The following is a 20,357-nucleotide window of genomic DNA, read 5'->3' as shown; positions in this document are numbered from 1 at the left end:
CGCATGGACAGAGGAGCCTGGCAGGCTACAGTCCATGAGGCCACAAAAAGTATGACAGGACTGAGCGACTAAGCACAGCACACAGCAGGCTTTAATCATGCTTGGAAGAGTTTATAGTTAGCAAGCGTTTGTTGAATGCCTGCTGCTGTTGCTGCTGCTGCTAAGTCGCTTCAGTTGTGTCCGACTCTGTGTGACCCCACAGACGGCAGCCCACCAGGCTCCCCCGTCCCTGGGATTCTCCAGGCAAGAACACTGGAGTGGGTTGCCATTTCCTTCTCCAATGCATGAAAGTGAAAAGTGTAAATGAAGTCGTTTAGTCGTGTCCGACTCTTCGCGACCCCATGGACTGCAGCCTACCAGGCTCTTCCATCCATGGGATTTTCCAGACAAGAGTACTGGAGTGGGTTGCCATTGCCTTCTCCTGTTGAATGCCTACTGTGTGCCAAAAGATGTCTAGATTCCAAGGATATAAAGATGACCAAGGACCAGCTGTTCACATAGGCTTGCCATCCTGGAGACACTGATAATCTTAAGAGTGCAGGCCATCCCATGATTACAGAGAGATGTGTGATTAAAGCCACTGCTGTGGGCTCTTGAAGTGAAGGGAAAGCGTTAGTCCCTCAGTCCTGTCCAACTCTTTGCGATACCGTGGTCTGTAGCCTGCCATGCTCCTCTGCCCATGAAATTCTCCAGGCAAGAATACTGGAGACTGTTGCTGTTCCCTTCTTCAGAGGATCTTCCCTACCCAGGGTTTGAACCCAGGTCTCCTGCACTGCAGGCAGATTGTTTACTATCAGAGCCATCAGGGAAGGAAATGCCAGCTGTAAAGATGCCAGATTGGGTGGCAGTGAGCCTCTTGCTCCCAGATGCATCCATGGTTTCTGGATAGAGACAGGATTTGTGAGGGGAATGCTAGAGTTTCTTCGGACCTGAAGCTGAACTGGGCCTGATGGGTGGAAGACACCCAGAGCTCACATACGACAGAGCAGTCTCCATTGAAGATGTGAGATTGACTTCATGTAGAGAACGTATGAGAAGAAGATATTGACAGATGGTGTGTGTCTGTCAGGAAGCTGCTCACAGAAGAGGCAGGTGTTTGAGGGAGACTCCAGACAGAACCTGCAGGAAGACAGGAGTCAAGGCCAGACTTGAAGTTTCACAAAACTTAGTGTTAGTCTCTCTCCTGCCCATGCAGCCTCTGCTGGACCAGAGGAGGCTCACAGCCACCCAGTCTGGCATCTTTTCAGCTGGCATTTCCTCCCCTGGCGGCTCTGACGGTAAACAATCTGCCTGCAATGCAGGAGACCCGGGTTCAAACCCTGGGTAGGGAAGATCCCCTGAAGAAGGAAACGGCAACAGTCTCCAGTATTCTTGCCTGGAGAATTCCATGGACAGAGATTTATTAATATGTTTAAAATCTTTATATTCTGGTTTCACAATGTGAATATACTTAATGCTACTGAGCTGTATGCTTAAAAATAATTATTGTTGTTCGGTCATTCAGTCAGACATGACTCTTTGCAGCCCCATTAACTGCTTCCCTGTCCTTTCCATCTCCCAGAGTTTGCTCAAACTCACATTCATTGAGTCGGTGATGACATCCAACGATCTCATCCTCGTTCCCTTCTCCTCCTGTCTTCAATCTTCCTCAGCATTAAGGGTCTTTTCCAATAAGTCTGCTCTTTGCATCAGTTGGCCAAAGTATTGGAGCATCAGCTTCAGCACCAATCCTTCCAGTGAATATTCAAGGTTGATTTCCTTTAAAAATGATTAAAATAGTAAATTTTATGTTACGTATACTTTGTTGTTGTTTAGTTGCTAGTTATGTCCAACTCTTTTGCAACCCCATGGGCTGTAGCCAGCCAGGCTCCTCTGTCCGTGGAATTTTCCAGGCAAGAATACTGGAATAGATTGCCATTTCCTTCTCCAGAGGATCTTCCTGACCCAGGAATCAAACCCACGTCTCCTGCATTGCAGGTGGATTCTTTACTGCTGAGCCACCAGGAAAGCCCATGTATACTTTACCACACAGGAAAAAAAATGTATATACTAACACTTTCTTCAAAATATATAATGAACAATTTTAGATAACCAAATACCTGATGACAGGGTAGGAGTTAAATAACAGAAAACTTATGCCCCACTACAAATTCTTTAAAAGAACATTTAGTGCCATAGGAAAATTCTCATGAAAAGTTAGAGAAACTGTCCATAAACTTAAATAAACAATATGAATAAATAACATTTTATAAGAATACTGTACAAAATAGTAATGATATGGGTAAAATAATACCAAAAAGAAATATTGCCGTATTAACAGTTGGGGTTGTTTCTGGATGGAGGGATCACAGGTGCTTTTTCTTTAATACATGTGTGCTACATACACGTGTGCAGAGTTGGTATAGTGGTGAGTGGTGGTATAGTGGTGAGTGTAGCTGCCTTCCAAGCAGGTTCGATTCCCGGCCAACACAGCATTCTGAGTGTTGGAGACTGAGAGCAAAGTGGATGAACCTGAATAGCATAGTCCCATATCTTTCACAGTGTCTATCAGCATTCTTGTCTATGCACAGTGCTAATTATCAATCTATCTGCATGTGAAAGACAGTCAACACCTGTGAAGTTAAGGAGTTAGTAAACATTAATGCCGCAGAAAGGCAGAGTTAAATCCAGGCACTTCCGTTTAACTGGATCTTAGACCATATAAGAAACAAGAAATGTGAAGCCTTAGTTTGTTGATTGTTGGGCAGACACCACTAGGTCCTGGGTGGGATACAACAGTGTGAGTGGCGGCAGTGGGTGGGTCCCGGGGAGAGGAACAGCTGTGTGAAGGCCCTGAGGGTTTGCCAACCTGAAGAAAAGCCACCTGGGCCAGGATGAGGCTGCGGGGAGGCCATGTCTTGAACCCTGACAGGGAAATTGAATTTGATTTGAAGCATAATTTTCAAAATAAGAAAATGGTTATTCATGCTTCAGTGTGGTGAAGGAATGAGAGGCGCAGGGGAGCGGAGGTAGGGAAACAGGTTCCACTGCCGGGGGTGGGGGGAGGTAGGTGGCTGGTAGGGGAGTAGGGAGGGCTGTAGGGGTGGGAGGGAGCCTGGCTCCAGAGCTGAGGAGAACAGTTGCCTATGGCAGGTGCCCGTGGCGGGTGGGGCCTTGACCTAGAACCACAGCCCAGTGGGGGCTGGCCAGGAGGAGACTGGACATGTCAGGGGCCCACGCTGAGACACAATAGACCTTCTGTGCTAAACTGGGGGTCGTTGGCACACAGGTGCATTGTGGGTCTCCCGTGGGCACTACGACCCAGCAGAGGGCCTAGGGTGGGACTCCAGCCAGGGGTACCCAGTGATCAAGGGCAGGTGCAGCAAAGGAGGCCATCCTGAGAGGTCACCTGCTCACTGACCGTTTTCAACCCAGTGGGACCCGAAGCCTTCTGGAAAGTACCAGCTCACTGTGGACAAGCTGTCAGAGAAGACTCCAGGTTCAAAGCTTGACAAATAGCTACTGTCTATTAAACCCAATATCTCACCACTCATTAGTTAAATACACATAAAAGTTCTTTCAGTTAAAAATATGCTTATTTTTCTTAGAAGTAATTCTTTTTTTCTATGTTATGTCTAAAAACAACAGTATTTTTAATATTAATGGTTCAAATTTTTTCCCCCAGAGTGGTTTTACAGAAACTTGTGTAACTAATGAGCCTCTTTGAGTTTAGAGAAGAATTATATGTAAAAATTCATGGCTTCACTGTCACATAATCTTAATTTTTAATTTAGAAATAAATGCTTCTATGGTCTTAAAATGGGCTTCCCTCATAGCTCAGTTGGTAAAGAATCCGCCTGCAATGCAGGAGACCCCGGTTCAATTCCTGGGTCGGGAATACCCGCTGGAGAAGGGATAGGCTACCCACTCGAGTATTTTGGGGCTTCCCTTGTGGCTCAGCTGGTAAAGAATCCGCCCACAATGCGGGAGACCTGGGTTTGATCCCTGGGTTGGGAAGATCCCCTGGAGAAGGGAAAGGCTACCCATTCCAGTATTCTGGCCTGGAGAATTTCATGGACTATAGAATCCATGGGGTCGCAAAGAGTTGGACACAACTGGGTGACTTTCACTTTCATAGTCTTAAAACACACCCATTTATAACCGATACCTGCTACATTTTCATGAAGATGAGTATCATGAGTCTATGCACAAGGATTTGGGGGTGTTACAGTATTAGCCACAAAAATTAGAAACCAACATGCAGTTTACAAATTTGGATAATGTTGAGATTTTGTGATTATAACATGATTGCAATATCTTTTAAAAAAAATAACATCCAACTGCCCCACAGTTTTCCTGTAGAACAATTCTAAATTCAGTGTCAATTATATTCACTGGAAAGAGAATCCTTAAGAACTCAGACTTGAAACTTTTTTTCCTACAGGATGACTGTGGGAATCTTCGCAAACTGTACCTTCTGTTTGAAAGCCAAGCACTTAACTCGTCAACAGAAGAGAAAACTACAAACTGATATTAAGGAAAATGGTGGAAATTTTTCCTTTTTATTAAATGCTCAGGTATTTTCAAATTTTATGACAACTGTATGATAAACATTGTGCATTACCTGAGGGCAAGTCATGGTTAGAAGGGCAAGCAGAGGAAATCGGCAGCAGGAGAAAGCCAGAAAAGGCAGGAGAAAGTGTGCAGTTGTTTCCAGTTTTCACTGTTGTGGACAGTGGTGTGCTGGATGTTTTCTTGTCCCATCTTCATACATTTCTTTAGTTACTTCCTTAAGAGTAGAATGAGCGGTTCAAAGGCATTCATTATTTCTTTTAATTTGTTGATTTATAATTTTATCCATTTATTTTTGAATAAATATGAATATCTATACGTTGTAGAATATCTAAAAAGTAAAACAATAATAAGTTAACTTATTTCCCACTGTGGTTCCCGATTCTGGAGCTGCTCTCTGCATAGATAGCACACACGAGGACATATGAGTGCACACAAGCACACAGCTCTGTTTCAGCCCAAACGCAGAAAACACATTCTGCACTTACTTTTCCACTTCACAATTTGAGAGATCATTCCTCACTGTCACGTATCGAACTACTTCCTTTGTTATAGTACCTGGTGTGCACATTTCAGATGTTTATATATATTGAAAAATAATGTCCAAAAAGATTGCAAAGTTTCTAAAATTAGAGACCCTGTTGGCATTCTCTACCCAGAAAATGGACTGAGAATAGGCAGGAATTATTCATCTATCCACAGAGATGGTGAGGTAGGTTAAGTTGTATGATTCTGCCTAACTGGTGGCAAATTGGGACATTTCATTTCTGACATTCACAGGCAAAGTATTAAATGCCAGAGAAGCACCCAGTACCTCCTGGCTGGAATAGAACGTACCTCATAGAACAAGCAGGCTCCCTGTGGGCTGTGGTCCAGGATGGTCCAGGATGGGAGTTGGCCCCCCCCGCCAGTGACCCAGAGGGAAGCGCAGCCTAGGGGGCAGGCCCTGCATTTCAGGCCTGGGGTCTAATAACTGGACTTCAAGTTTTACTTTTTATGATGAGGTGGTTAGTTGGTTAATCAATTATGGTACACCCATATCCATACTCTGTTGATTTTTAAAAACTTTTATGTAACTAGAGATTGTCATTCATAAAAGTTTTAGAAATCTGAGAAATATTAGTACCAATGGGGTGAAAAACAGGTACAAATAATTTATTTTTGTCTTTACTAATGCATAATTACTTGTTTTTTCTCAGTGCACACATGTAATCTTAGACAATGCTGATGTTCTGAGCCAGTATCAGCTGAAGTCTATTCAGAAGAACCATATTCTTATTGCAAACCCAGATTTTGTATGGGAATCTATCAAAGAAAGAAGACTGCTGGATACAAAGATTTATGGTCCCAGTGAGTCATTGGACATCACATCAGCTTCCAGTGAAGAATGGAGCAGCCCTAGTAAGTATTTCATGTCAAGTGCCTAATGTTTTGGGCTTCCTTGGGGCTTCCCAGCTGTTGATAGTGGTAAAGAACCCACCTGGCAATGCAGGAGATGTGGGTTTGATCCCTGGGTCAGGAAGAGCCCCTGGAGAAGGAAATGGCAACCCCCTCCAGTATTCTTGCCTGGAAAATCCTATGGACAGAGAAGCCTGGTAGGCTATAGTCCATGGGGTCACAAAGAGTCATACACAACTTAGCGACTGAGCACACACACTTAATGTATTAGAGTTTCTACAGTAAACATTTTGGTATATCAAAGATATTATTGACAAAAGATTGTCCAAATACTATGAAACTAAGCAGGCTTCTTATCATCCCAGAAAAGGGTCAGCAAACTAGTGAAGGGCAAAATACTGCTTTAGCAATAGAAATAGATTTCTCAATATTCTGTCTGGTACACTCAGATTCAAAATGACTACAAAAACACTGATAATCTCAGAAAGCTTGATGTGTAATTTTTTTGAATCTATTCAAAATTTCATTGTCATACAAAGGCTACATTAGGTTAAATACAAAAAATACTATGAGGCAATTTTACATTTATTAAACTATTGTTCAAAGCATAAATTTACACATTATATATACACTGAACATATCTGCTGAAGTCAGGACTGGTCTTCCATTGACATTTGATACATCTTAGTGAAAGATGTTGACTTTGCAAAACTTTTTAATGTGAATCCTTAATATGAAAACTTGTACTACTTGTATGTAAATTGTTTAATGGGGAATCCAGTGAGTAGGCTTCCATCACCACCACATCCTCCATTTTGTTGCATATTTAATTTTAAATGCATATAAGGTAGGGCAAAGCGTCAAGTTTAAATCTGAACACATTACCTAAATCTCCCAATTACCCACAGTGAATTATAGATGAAAGCTGGTTTGATCTGGTCCCAAACACCTAATACTAATGGTTTTTGTTTGCAAGAGAATTAACAGAATAAAACTGTTCACATGGTTCCACACTGGAATGTAGACTAACTTCACCTGCTACTTCAGATCTTTCTAAAGAAAGTGCTGATGCCTGTTGAAGCATCAGTGGAGAAGCTGTCTTGGAGGCTTGGCTGAGTGGGTGAAGGCACAGAGAAGAGCTTTCATCATTGTGTCCGAAGTGATTGCAGCATCCTCCCCTCTTGCCAGTCACTGAATGACATCCTGTGATAAACGGCTGGCTCTGAAAAAGCGTTCAAAGCAGATGGTTTGTGGAAAGAATCTGCTTCCATGCTATCAGAGAAAAGCCAGCCTCCAATATTCAATAAGAGAGTTTTCCACAGTTTGATCAAGCTCATCACAGGATGGACCCCACAGCCTGCTTGTAAACTTCATCCTTGTATTTCTTGTGAATCTTCGGGATGGTATTTAAGTCCTTAGACAGTTTACTTGCAAAAGAACCATAAACCCCATCATTCGGATAATACACAAAGTCTGGCTCATCACTTCTGGTATTTTCTATTCCAGAGAAAAATGTTATCACTTTCAATAGCTTTCTTTTCAATGATGTTAATAGCAAATGTAAAGGCGGAAGACACCTAGTATCTTCTAGGTCCTGAAGTTGTCTTAATGCTAGATCCTTCTGGAAATTGGAACATCCAGCACCGGCTGGCAACATATGAACCTCTTTCAGCTGAAGTTTAGTTCCTGTGACCGTCCCCCTCCCCCATCCACAACGTCTAGCGTGTTCATTGTGAGGCTGAGTTCTGCAGCCACGTCCCACACTGGGCATCTGATAGAGCGTGGGTGTTTACTTGAGAGTCTTTGCAGGCCCTTGAAACATGAAATTTGACTCCAGTAATTTAGACACCAAGTTCCTTAGCACATTGAAAAAAAAACACCTATTGTTCTTCAGGGTAGTGCTGCCCTCGGTGTTAACCTTCTGCTGCAGTAGGTAGTGAGACCTCAGAGAAGGGGAGATGGGGCAGGGCTGGTCCATGCCCACAGCAGCACATGTCGGGCCTGCAGACTGGAGCTGTGTGGACGGTGCTAGCGCCCCCAGACCCAGGACTGGAGAACCAAGTGAGCCTCACAAAGTACAGTCTAGATTACAAGTCTTTTATGTCTCCTGCATTGGCAGGCAGGTTCTTCACCACTAACGCCACCTGGGAAGCCCATAGCTAATTTAAAGTGAAAGTGAAAGTGAAAGTCACTCAGTCGTATCTGACTCTTTGCAACCCCATGGACTATACAGTCCGTGGAATTCTCCAGGCCAGAATACTGGAGTGGGTAGCTGTTCCCTTCTCCAGGGGATCTTCCCAAGCTAGGGATCAAACCCAAGTCTCCGACATTGCAGTCAGATTCTTTACCATCTGAGCCATAAGGGAAGCCCATAGCTAATTTAAGGACACCTAAGAAAACATAACAGCATAGCAAGATTTATTGTTAACTAATTTTAATATATATTTGGGTAGTAAACATGCTTTGTTTGTTTTAATTCTAGAAATGGAAATGAATGATTCTTCATTCCTGGACAGTTCCACAGAGAAGGAGAACACTGTTGAACTCACTAAGTAATCTACTTTTTTTTTTTTTAAGTTTTTTTTTTTTTATTTTATCAACTTCATACTAAGTCACATTGTTCAAAAATAAAAAGGGACATTACCTAATAAACACAACAAAGTACTGCTAAAAACAAAGTCACAGTATATCCAGAGAAATAAAAAAAAATAAAATAAATAGAAACACAAACTCTCAGACAGTAAAATAGTAAAAGAATATCATATTGAGACATTTCTGACATTATTATATTGTATACCTGAAGATTAATATGAAGTTGTATGTCATTTATACCTCAATTTTTGTGTATTAATTTTGTATAATGCAACTTTACTGACTTTGCTGACTAGTTCTAACAATTCTTGGTGCACTCTATGATTTTCTATTTACAAGATCATGACAGTAACATTCAGAGACAATTTTATTTATTTATTTATTTATTTATTTTGCTTGTAGTTTTCCTGAGTTTGTTTATGCTTTTGGATATTTCTTAGTGAATTCAAATAATTTTATTTAAATTTTTCCCCCATTTTTTTTAAAATTTTATTTTATTTTTAAACTTTACAATATTGTATTGGTTTTGCCAAATATCAAAATGAATCCGCCACAGGTATACATGTGTTCCCCATCCTGAACCCTCCTCCCTCCTCCCTCCCCATACCATCTTTCTGGGTCGTCCCAGTGCACCAGCCCCAAGCATCCAGTATCGTGCATCAAACCTGGACTGGCGACTCGCTTCATACATGATAGTATACATGTTTCAATGCCATTCTCCCAAATCTTCCCACCCTCTCCCTCTCCCACAGAGTCCATAAGGCTGTTCTATACATCAGTGTCTCTTTTGCTGTCTCGTATACAGGGTTATTGTTACCATCTTTCTAAATTCCACATATATGCATTAGTATACTGTATTGGTGTTTTTCTTTCTGGCTTACTTCACTCTGTATAATAGGCTCCAGTTTCATCCATCTCATTAGAACTGATTCAAATGAATTCTTTTTAATGGCTGAGTAATACTCCATTGTGTAAATGTACCACAGCTTTCTTATCCATTCATCTGCTGATGGACATCTAGGTTGCTTCCATGTCCTGGCTGTTATAAACAGTGCTGTGATGAACATTGGGGTACACGTGTCTCTTTCCCTTCTGGTTTCCTCAGTGTGTATGCCCAGCAGTGGGATTGCTGGATCATAAGGCAGTTCTATTTCCAGTTTTTTAAGGAATCTCCACACTGTTCTCCATAGTGGCTGTACTAGTTTGCATTCCCACCAACAATGTAAGAGGGTTCCCTTTTCTCCACATCCTCTCCAGCATTTATTGCTTGTAGACTTTTGGATCGCAGCCATTCTGACTGGGTGAAATGGTACCTCATAGTGGTTTTGATTTGCATTTCTCTGATAATGAGTGATGTTGAGCATCTTTCCATGTGTTTGTTAGCCATCTGTATGTCTTCTTTGGAGAAATGTCTATTTAGTTCTTTGGCCCATTTTTTGATTGGGTCATTTATTTTTCTGGAATTGAGCTGCAGGAGTTGCTTGTATATTTTTGAGATTAGTTGTTTGTCAGTTGCTTCATTTGCTATTATTTTCTCCCATTCTGAAGGCTGTCTTTTCACCTTGCTAATAGTTTCCTTTGTTGTGCAGAAGCTTTTAAGTTTAATTAGGTCCCATTTGTTTATTTTTGCTTTTATTTCCAATATTCTGGGAGGTGGGTCATAGAGGATCCTGCTGTGATGTATGTCGGAGAGTGTTTTGCCTATGTTCTCCTCTAGGAGTTTTGTAGTTTCTGGTCTTACGTTTAAATCTTTAATCCATTTTGAGTTTATTTTTGTGTAAGGTGTTAGAAAGTGTTCTAGTTTCATTCTTTTACAAGTGGTTGACCAGTTTTCCCACCACCACTTGTTAAAGAGATTGTCTTTAATCCATTGTATATTCTTGCCTCCTTTGTCAAAGATAAGGTGTCCATATGTGCGTGGATTTATCTCTGGGCTTTCTATTTTGTTTCATTGATCTATATTTCTGTCTTTGTGCCAGTACCATACTGTCTTGATGACTGTGGCTTTGTAGTAGAGCCTGAAGTCAGGTAGGTTGATTCCTCCAGTTCCATTCTTCTTTCTCAAGATAGCTTTGGCTAATCGAGGTTTTTTGTATTTCCATACAAATTGTGAAATTATTTGTTCTAGCTCTGTGAAGAATACCGTTGGTAGCTTGATAGGGATTGCATTGAATCTATAAATTGCTTTGGGTAGTATACTCATTTTCACTATATTGATTCTTCCAATCCATGAACATGGTATATTTCTCCATCTATTAGTGTCCTCTTTGATTTCTTTCACAGTGTTTTATAGTTTTCTATATATAGGTCTTGAGTTTGATCTTTAAGACTTTACATAGTTTGTAAAATGTTTTGTAAACCTCAGTATTAAAATGCTATTAGTACATCAGTATTTTTATAGTATTTTAATTTATCTTGCTTATCTAACTATTAAGTTTTTACTTATTCACTTACTATAGTGATAATTATTTTTATCAGTATTATATGAGACTAGATGTAATTATTAGGTTGATTTTAAAAAAGAAAAACCACTGGAGATGAGATTTGGGCAGTCTGCTCTTTCTGTTACCTTCCTGAACAGCGTTCAGAATAAAGACCATTCATTAGTCTCTACCTGATACTTTAAAAGACCCTGATACTGGGAAGGATTGAAGGCAGGAAGAGGAGACAACCAGGGGATAAGATGGTTGGATGGCATCACCAACTCAATGGACATGAGTTTGAGCAGGCTCTAGGATTTGGTGATGGAAAGGGAAGCCTGCCGTGCTGCAGTCTATGGGGTCACAAAGAGTCAAACATGACTGAGCAGCTGAACTGAACTGATATTTTAAATAAATAGAGATAGAAATAACACAACCTTCCCCAATGACATATATGAGTCTAAAGTTCTATATGGACTCTTAAAGTGTACATACCCTCAGCTGCACTGTCATTTAAACATCACAGTTGATCCCACTTTATTGTTAATCTTCATGTTACAAGAGAGAACAAATATCAAAAATAAAAATACAGATTATAGGAAATCTGATACCCTTAATTAATTAGTTTGTTAATTAGCTAATTATTGTAAAGAGGACTTGAGTGTAGTCTGGAGAGGTATGGGTCCCTCTGGAGTGACTGGCTTCCACGGGCCAGAGCCCAGGGTGAACACAGGTCCCCCTGCCCCCATCTCCGTGACACATGTCACCCTCCCCACACCCTGTTGTAGACTCACAGCACTCAGAGCTCTAGAATTGTGTACAGAAGGGATCAATCCATTCTCTCCACAGGACCTTGTTGCCATCTTTAGAATATCTAAGGAGGTGTTAAGAACTTAAATTTTGTATGGAATTAGGAGAGCTACAAGAAAAATTTTACGAAAAGTCTGTTTAGTCTAAAGCTTCATTTTAATGTTAATATTGTATTATACAAATTTCAGGTTTTATGCAGAGGGTGTTGAAATTCCTCATTTTCCTCAAGATTTTGAAGTTGCAAAATATAACATCTTGGAAAAAGTAAGAGTCTAATTTCTAGTTGAGGGAACAAAGCTGTTTGAAGTCTTCTGATTATTTTTCCTGTTTGATAATCTTCCCGTTTTTGAAAAATTATGCATCTCCTGAATAAATACTCCTTAATATATGAATTGATTTTTAATAGTAAAAAAACTTCACATTTAAAATGTTTAATTTTAGTGTTTTTATTATAAAAGAAATGCATGCTTATAATAAAATATAGTAAAAATATAAATAGCACAAAAACTTAATATGACATTAAAAAATGAAGATATTCCTCTCTGTTAACAGTTTCTTGTATTTTAAAAGAGTAGATTTCACACCAAGTATTTACACTATGTTGAATTTCCATTATTTTTCATTAAAAAGAAAAACAAAAAACTTTTCCTCTGACATCATATAAATGCAAAATAACAGTAGCATTTAAAATGATGCTCCATTTGTATTTTTAAGATATTTTAATAAAATATAACTTGAAAATAACATTTTCTCTGTGATTAAGAAAATGTGAAAAGTGGGATGGTTTAAACATATACAAGTATATTTATAACAAAAATCCCAGAAGGAAATATAAAAAAATATTAATAGTGATTATATATCTGTAGTAGGACTCCAGATGATTTTTATTTTCTATTTACTTTCTAAATTATATCTGCAAATGATATAATTTGTATCAGGTTTATAATCAACATTTTTAAATGGCATGTGTAGTTTGTTATTTAATGAATGCAGTTTATGAAAGAGCAACATGTTTTCCAGGTTGTGACAGAGGGAGGTAAGGAGACCGCAGTGGTGGAGCTGCAGTGCCTCCAGGGCCCTGGGGACCGTGGCTTTCTGATATGCACACACTTCCTCCTGGCCACTGGCACCCAGGTAAGGGCTTCATGGTGACACCTACGTTTTTATTGTCCACCTTGTTGATAGCGAATTTGGTAAAAACTGGTAAATTGAACCAGCCAATCTGTTAGCGTCTCTCTTTTTAGCTAGTACCATTTTGAAAAGTGGAGAGGTGCTCTTTTGGGATATGGAGGTGAGGAGTGCAGGCTGGGAGCCAGGAGAACATTCCCTGGGGTGCAGGTTCCTGCTCCTGCTCTGAGTTACTTACAGAAACTTTGCTAATGTTTGTACCTTGGCACTGGATCCCTTCACTCACTTCATTAAACACCTGCTCTGTACCAGGGAGTCGCCTAGAGGCCACTCCTAGTGTGAGGTGAAAAGACAACACACCCACCCTTGGAAATTGGGAGGGACAGCAAATCATGGTCCTGCCCCCGCCGTGACTCAGCTGCTACTGAAATGTGTGAAGTGCCTGGGCTCAGGGACAGCAAGTGGGGCTGTCCATGCCCATGACCTTCTCGAGGTCAGTGTCAGGTCAAGGGCAGGGTTCTGACCTAAGACAGGTAGGGAAAAAAAACAACCCAGAGCCTACACCTGAAGTTCCAAGTAAAGCCTGCAGCCCTGTCAGAGTCTTCTGTGAGATGCTAACTGACCGGAGGCTCACAGGCTCCCCTTCGAGTGACCACACAGTGGTTCTCTCAGGCTCAGGACGCGCCTGCCTCACCCATTCCCCACAGTGGGGGTCAGCTGTCGTCCAGGAAGGAGACATCTCAGGGCCCAGACTGCTGGTGATGCCCCCGGGTTCCTGACGCCCAGCAGGGAGACAGTTACACAGTCCTGGGCCCAGGGCTGAGGCTGGCCATCTGTCGGTGTACACTGCTGACCTCCAGTCCTGGTGTGGAACTCCATTACCCAAGCAGTTCTGCCAAATATTACAGCTGGTATCCCACACCTATCAAGATTCCATGAGGACATAAAAGATTAACCCAAGGTCAAGTGTGTCCAAGAAAGAGAAAGACTTTGTTAACCTTTTACCCAGAAATGTAGACCATGTTTTGTGGAGAATTTAGGTATGTGGGTGAAAAGTAAGTAAAAATCAAGTTGAAAACCAGGTAGAATGTGTCAGAGCTGCTTCTGCCTTCCCAGCCTCCCTCCTCCAGCCTGGCCCTTCTGCTCCTGGGTGAGTCTGTTCCCTCAACGGGCATAACCCTCCCTGATGAAAGAGACAGAGCTTCTCTGGCCCTTGTCCTTTGTTAATCCATTGTGGCAGAAATCTTCCAAAATTAGGTTAAATTTTACCTTTTTTTATTTTGTTTTTTTTGCAAAAATTGATTTTATTGAATCTTGGCCCTTGTTCATTTTTTTTTTTTTTTAACTTTCCCTGCTTGAATGGAGTGACATGGACGTGGTGTGTGTCCTGCGGCCAGTGGGGCAGGGTTATTGGCCCCATGCGATCCAACCCCCATGCACAGCCCGCAGGGTCTCCACAGCCCACTGGGCAAGCCCTCCATGTTCGCTGAGGTTGGGATGGGGCAGGATTTGGGGGGGACAGACACCCCATCAGGACGGCAGGAATGATCACGGTGTTTGCCTCTGCCTTTGTCTGCGTGACCTGCCAGCACCCCTTCCTGTCTCCTTGGCTAGGGCAGTCCTTTCGTTTAGGCTGTGCCTGTCTCCAACGATGCCTCATCTCTGAGGTATTTTTCTTTCCTCGCCCCGCCCGGTTTTTCTTATTTCTGGAAGGCTAGAAGCCAGACTTCAAAGCGGGGTAGGATGGTGTGTAAGGTCAGATTCTGGGCTCTGAACACATGTCCTGAGGCTCTTCCGTGAGTCCAGTGCTTCTTTCCCACCTGCCGTGCCTCTCAAACTTTCCCCCCAACTTGCAGATTTTAGGCTGTTTTGTCAAGAATTGAAAATGTGAAGTCATTCCTTGAAATACTAGTTTCTCAGCTCTGTTACAGCAGGAAACTAGCGGAGGCGCCGTATCTGTGACCCTGTTCCCCACCCCCACCCCCACCACGGCACCCAGTAGGTGTTCAGCAAAGGTCGATGTGCTAATAGGCTTCCATGTGCTCATGTCATGACACTGTGCTGCGTGCTCTAACTTACAGACCAGAAGGCAGTCCTCTGTGAAGAAAACCTCTGCTGACGCAAGTGAATACTATGAGAATTATATTGAGGAACTGAAGAAACAAGGCTTTCTACTGAGAGAACATTTTACACCTGAAGCAACCCAGTTAGCATCTGAAAAACTGCAAGCAGTAAGCTTGATTTCTACATATTCTTCTGTATTACTGATTAAATAGATTTAACAGAAATGTTTTCTTCATGACAAATAAAAAGCTGGCAGGAGATGAGAATAGGAGTTAAAAGAAGGGAAGAGGGGCCCACAGAGAGGCTCAAAGTCGAGTGGGGAGTGAGTCCCAGGATGAGCCACAGACCTCCTAGCTTCCCAGAGATTTTACTGGGAGCCAGGCCCAGGAGTCAGGGTCCTCAAACCCTTAATGCCACTTGATCTTTAATGCCACAGCAGGCCTAAAGAATTGCAGAGTGAATAAAAAGGCAGGAGGGAAAACAGCATGGGGGTAAAAGAGAAGAGGGTCAAGAGAGGAGGACAAGGAGCAAGGGCAAGTTGGGAGGGGCCCGGGGTTAACAGTCACCCTCTCCTGGGATGACATGGGCTGTTTCCTCTCACACCTCTGCTTATCTCAGGTTTAAAGGAGCACACTCATGAACTCTTTGTGGATGTTTCTCTATTTCTCTGTGGTTGCAGTTGCTTTTGGAGGAGGTAATAAACTCGAATGCCCTGAGCCCCGAGGTGAGCGGCTTGGTGGAGATGCTCTGGGCAGAAGCCCTCGGCCGCCTGGAGGACACACTGCTGAGACCTGTGGGCATGATGAGCCTGAATGACGTGAGTGCCGTGTCCTGGAAGCAGGTTCTGCCAGGCAAGCCTGCCTTCTGCTTGTGGCTTAGAGGCCTGTGCCTCATCTGAACCAGGCTCCCGCTGTGCTGCTGCTCTTCCTTCTCTCGATGGAGAGAGGGGCACGAGGGGCGCTGCTGGGAAGTGGACTTCCGAGGAAACTAGAGTCCCATCTGCAGCATCAGCCTCGGGAGCAGAGCAGGGCAGGCCTGGGACATGGGCGCTGCAGATCCTCAGGGAGAGGTACAGACCCTGGTCCACTTCAGAGTGACCGTCTTGAGCCTTCGACCGTGTGGGGAAGGGCAGGTGCACCTGCAGCCATCAGGAAGCTCTTCTTGACTGTGTACAATTGAAGGAGCAGGTGAAGAAGGTGTTCCCAGGGGTAGAGCATGTGTGGCTGCACCAGCACATTGAAATAACTCGTGGAGAGAGTAATGGGATCAAGTCCAAAGGCACTTGTGTGATGAAAAAGGTGTTCTGGTGGGCTTCATCCCTGAGCCTGATCCAGACATCTTTCTAAATGTCTCGTGTGGAAGGAAGTCCCCTAGTGAGAACTCCTCTCTGTGGACTCGAACGTGGATGCAGACACGCTGACACTGAGGACTCTGGTTCCCTCCTCTAGTTAAGCCCAGCCCAGTTTGGAAATGAGATGCATTTTCAACAGCATCAAGCTTGCTTTGTACGTGTCCAGTCGAAAGCTAATAGTCATGTATCTAAGAACCATCTTAGGTATTTTTATACAAGTTACTTTACTTTTTCTATATTATCAAGTTAAATTTTAATAATCATGTGTCATCTTCTATTTAAAGGTGAGCAAGGCAGAGGGAATTCTCCTCCTGGTAAAGGAAGCAATGAGAAATGGAGAAACACAGGAGCAACTGCAAACGATGCTGACCGAGTTCTACAGATTAATCCCTCACAGAGCTGCTGTGGCCGAGAAGGTCAGCCTGAGCCTGCTGGCTAAGAAGGAGGACCTGTGCCAGGTAAGCCTCTGCACCTTGGGGTTCAGTTTACACTTTGTGGGGACAGGGGAGAGGGGTCTTCACATCTGACTGAGATAACACTGGATCACAAAATTTGGCTCTTGAGATTCCTCAAAAACAAACGGTTGAGCCATTTGGGGGTGATTGGGGTCCTTATGGAAGTTACCTGAATCACACTCCCAAAGGAGCCTGTGTTGGAAGAATGGTGCAGAAGCAAGTGTTTAGAATTGTTACGCTGGGGACTTCCTGATGGTCCAGTGGTTAAGCATCTGCCTTCCAATGCAGGGGATGTGGGTTCAATGCTTGGCCTTGGAACTAAGATCCTACCTGGTCCCAGGCAATTAAGCCCACACACCGTATCTAGAGAAGCCTGTGAGGAAGACCTAGCACAGTCCCCCCGCCACACACACACACACACACACTCACATACACAAAAAAAGAATTTTCAAAATTGCTATGTTGTGAAATGACTTTCTGGATCAGGAGATAGGTAGGATTCTTTCCTAGAAGAAACAGAAAGCTGCTCCTGACTTGAACAATGAGGAGGCTTGTCACCCTGTAGGACGAGTAGTGCAGCTGTGGGGTGGCCACTGGTCCAGTTCACTCAAGGCTGCGACCTCACTGGGGCCTGGTCTCTTCCCACTTCTGTGCTTCCTGTAGGAATGGCTCCCCCCTCTGCCAACTCCCCTTCCCATCAGCCCACAGCATCCTTCCTGGATGGTTTCTTCTTATGTTTCTTGGAGGATGCCCCCAGTACCCTCTTATTTTTCTTTTTATTATTATTTTTAAATTAAGTATAGTTCATTTATAATATAGTGTTAGTTTCAGGTGTACAGCGAAGTGGCTAGGTTTTATATACACACATAGCTATATACATATATATTGTACACATATATATACACACACGTACTTTTCTATGATAGGTACTGTAAGATGTTGGATATAGCTCCCTATGCTACAGTAAATCCTTGATTTTTTATTTCTTTATATTTACTTCTTTTATATGTAAGGGTATGTATCTGTTAATCCCAGACTCCTAATTTATCCCTCCCCTTTTGTAACTATAAGTTTATTTTCTATGTTTGTGAGTCTATTTATGTTCCATAAATAAGTTCATTTGGCTTCCCTGGTGGCTCAGACAGTAAAGAATCTACCTGAATGCAGGAGACATGGATTTGATCCCTGGGCCGGGAAGAACCCCTGGAAAAGGGAATGGCTACTCACTCTACTGTTCTTGCCTGGAGAAATTTCATGGACAGAGGAACCTGGCATGTTGCAGGCATGGACAGAGGAGTCTATGGAGTCACAAAGCATTGGACATGACTTAGCAACTGAACAACAACAATATTGATTCCACATACAAGTGACATCATAGATATTTGTCTTTGTCTGACTTACTTCACTTAGTGTGATAATCTCTAGTTCCATCCATATTGCTGCAAATGGCATTATTTTAGGCATTATTTCATTCTTTTTTATGACTGAGTAGTATTCCATTGTATATATGTATTACATCTTTATCCATTCATCTGTCAGTGGGCATGGGTTGCTTCCATGTCTTGGGTATTTCTTTAGCCAGAAGCAAGTCATGTGTGCATAGCTAAGCCAGTTTCTGCTGAGGAGGATAGGATTACTGAGACTGCTCGGAAGTGGGGGAAGGAGCTGTTCTTTCACAGAGAACAGCAGGAAGGCAGACAGGGCTCACCCTGTCCCGGGTGAGGCAGCACCCACTCTGACTCTGGGTTGCCACATCTGAACATAAAGGATTTGGGACAAAATCAGAGATCCATGACCTCTAGACTTCAGAGGAGTTTTTGGATGTTAAATTTTGCATGTTTGGGGGAAATTACAGCTTCCCACAGATTCCCAAGTGGTGCTAGTGGTAAAGGACATGATTGAAGCGACTTAGCATGCATGCACACACCGATTCCCAGAGGAGTCTGTAATCCAAAATATGTGAGGAACCAACAAATGAGATGAGCTAGTGAATGAGCTGACAATGGACCTCCATGTTTAAAGTTCCATGATTTCCTCAACACTGAGTGTAACTTCAGTTCCTGGTTTTGCTACTGAGAGGGTGTGTGTGCTGCCCACCCAAATACTGTTAACCTGAATTCTGTATTTTCAGTAGATCACACATCCCCATGATTCAGAAGTCAAAATTATATTTAAAAGGTGTACTATGTTGCACCCTGTCCCCACCACCCCTATTCCAGCTCCTCTTCCCGAACACATAACCATGCTTGTTAGTTTCCTGTTTGTCTTTGCACCATTTCTTTATGCAAATAAACGTGAAAATGAACAAGCATACTTAGTCCTTCCCCCTTTTTCTATGTAAAAAGTCATATACCCTCTTCACTGTCCTACACCTGTTTTCTTTACGTGACATAATGTACTCTGAGTGTGGAGACCACCCTCATTCTGGTCCACGGTGGGACATGCCCCTGGGTGGGCATCCTCCACCCATCCCCGCCAGACACAGTGAATGACGCCACAGGAAGTAAACGCTCTGTGTGTCTGGTGTCTTGTTCTTGCGCAGGGACATCTCTGAGAGGCAGTCCCCAAGGGAGAAGTGCAGCCCGAAAGAATAAACACGTCAGTAACGGGTGATTTTGTCTGCTTCCCTCAGGGTTTCTCTGTGCTGCCCTCTCACGGCCGATGAATGACAGTTTCCTTTTCTTGTCATCTTATGAGCTGTGTCTTTGTCAAACTTCACCATGTGTATGCACTAGAAACGGCTTCAGTGTAGTGAGTCTGAGCACCTTTCCAGATGTTTTAGGGATGTTTGTGTTTCTTCTGTGAACTGTCTGTTCATGTCCTTTGCCTCTTTCTCTCTTGGGTCTTGATGTTTTTATTCATGGTTTTTAGGACCTGTGTAAGTTAAGAAGCTTAATCTGTGTTATGAATTGTGACTATTTGGCAGTTTTTGCAGTTTATTTGGGTTTCTTTCTTTGCTCATACTGAGTTTGTTGGTGGTGAAAAAAGCTTATTCAACCTTTTTGAGAAATGCAGTATGATATAAATTATTTTGATATGTGGTCGTTCTGACGTGTCAGAAGTAGAAATGACTGTAATCATTTCTGCTTACAGCTAATAAGAGACATGGTTAATGTCTGTGAAACTAATTTGGCCAAACCCAACCCACCGTCTCTTGCCAAATACCGAGCTTTGAGATGCAAAATTGAGCATGTTGAGCCGAACACTGAAGAATTTTTGAGAGTAAGAGAAGAAGTGTTGCAGAATAATCACAGGTAGGATTACAGGAGATAGGTGAGGGTCTACTCTTTAACTTGCTTCAGATTTTGGTAGAGCAGATCTTCACACACCTAGATAATTAATCCTCACTGCAGAGTAATCACGATGTGATGACAGATACTCACTTCTGTGTCTATAATAGGGCTCAGAGCTGTGTTCTGTGCTTAAACACTCCCCACTGTTGCAGTCCATTCCAAGTTCACCTACTGTTGCACAGAATTAAATTCTAAAAATTGAGATGTTTTGTTTGTTCACAAATGCAGTGTTTAAGTGCTGAAGGGTATTGCATGGGAAAATCCACTCAAATTAAGATTTTAAGGTGAAGAAACA

The 20,357-nt window shown here is 42.5% G+C and overlaps 1 protein-coding gene and 1 pseudogene across 1 annotated transcript in view; one reads left to right on the top strand and one right to left on the bottom strand.

Moving 5' to 3' along the window:
* Positions 1-20,357, top strand: part of PARP4 (poly(ADP-ribose) polymerase family member 4) — a 76,723-nt gene that overhangs the window by 1,080 nt on the left and 55,286 nt on the right. The window contains exons 2-10 of the mRNA XM_061435024.1: positions 4,424-4,556; positions 5,751-5,952; positions 8,432-8,501; positions 11,960-12,035; positions 12,792-12,905; positions 14,981-15,130; positions 15,643-15,780; positions 16,599-16,772; positions 19,863-20,023. Of these exons, the coding sequence (XP_061291008.1) occupies positions 4,425-4,556; positions 5,751-5,952; positions 8,432-8,501; positions 11,960-12,035; positions 12,792-12,905; positions 14,981-15,130; positions 15,643-15,780; positions 16,599-16,772; positions 19,863-20,023 (1,217 nt within the window). The 5' untranslated portion in view covers position 4,424. The remainder of the gene's footprint in view (positions 1-4,423; positions 4,557-5,750; positions 5,953-8,431; positions 8,502-11,959; positions 12,036-12,791; positions 12,906-14,980; positions 15,131-15,642; positions 15,781-16,598; positions 16,773-19,862; positions 20,024-20,357) is intronic.
* On the bottom strand, positions 6,993-8,067 carry LOC133258108 (antizyme inhibitor 1-like; annotated as a pseudogene).

The sequence above is a fragment of the Bos javanicus genome, chromosome 12 (genome assembly GCF_032452875.1).
Source record: "Bos javanicus breed banteng chromosome 12, ARS-OSU_banteng_1.0, whole genome shotgun sequence".
Lineage (NCBI taxonomy): Eukaryota > Metazoa > Chordata > Mammalia > Artiodactyla > Bovidae > Bos > Bos javanicus.
The sequence above is the reverse complement of the archived record's forward strand: the minus strand, read 5'-3'. Positions and strand labels throughout refer to the sequence as shown.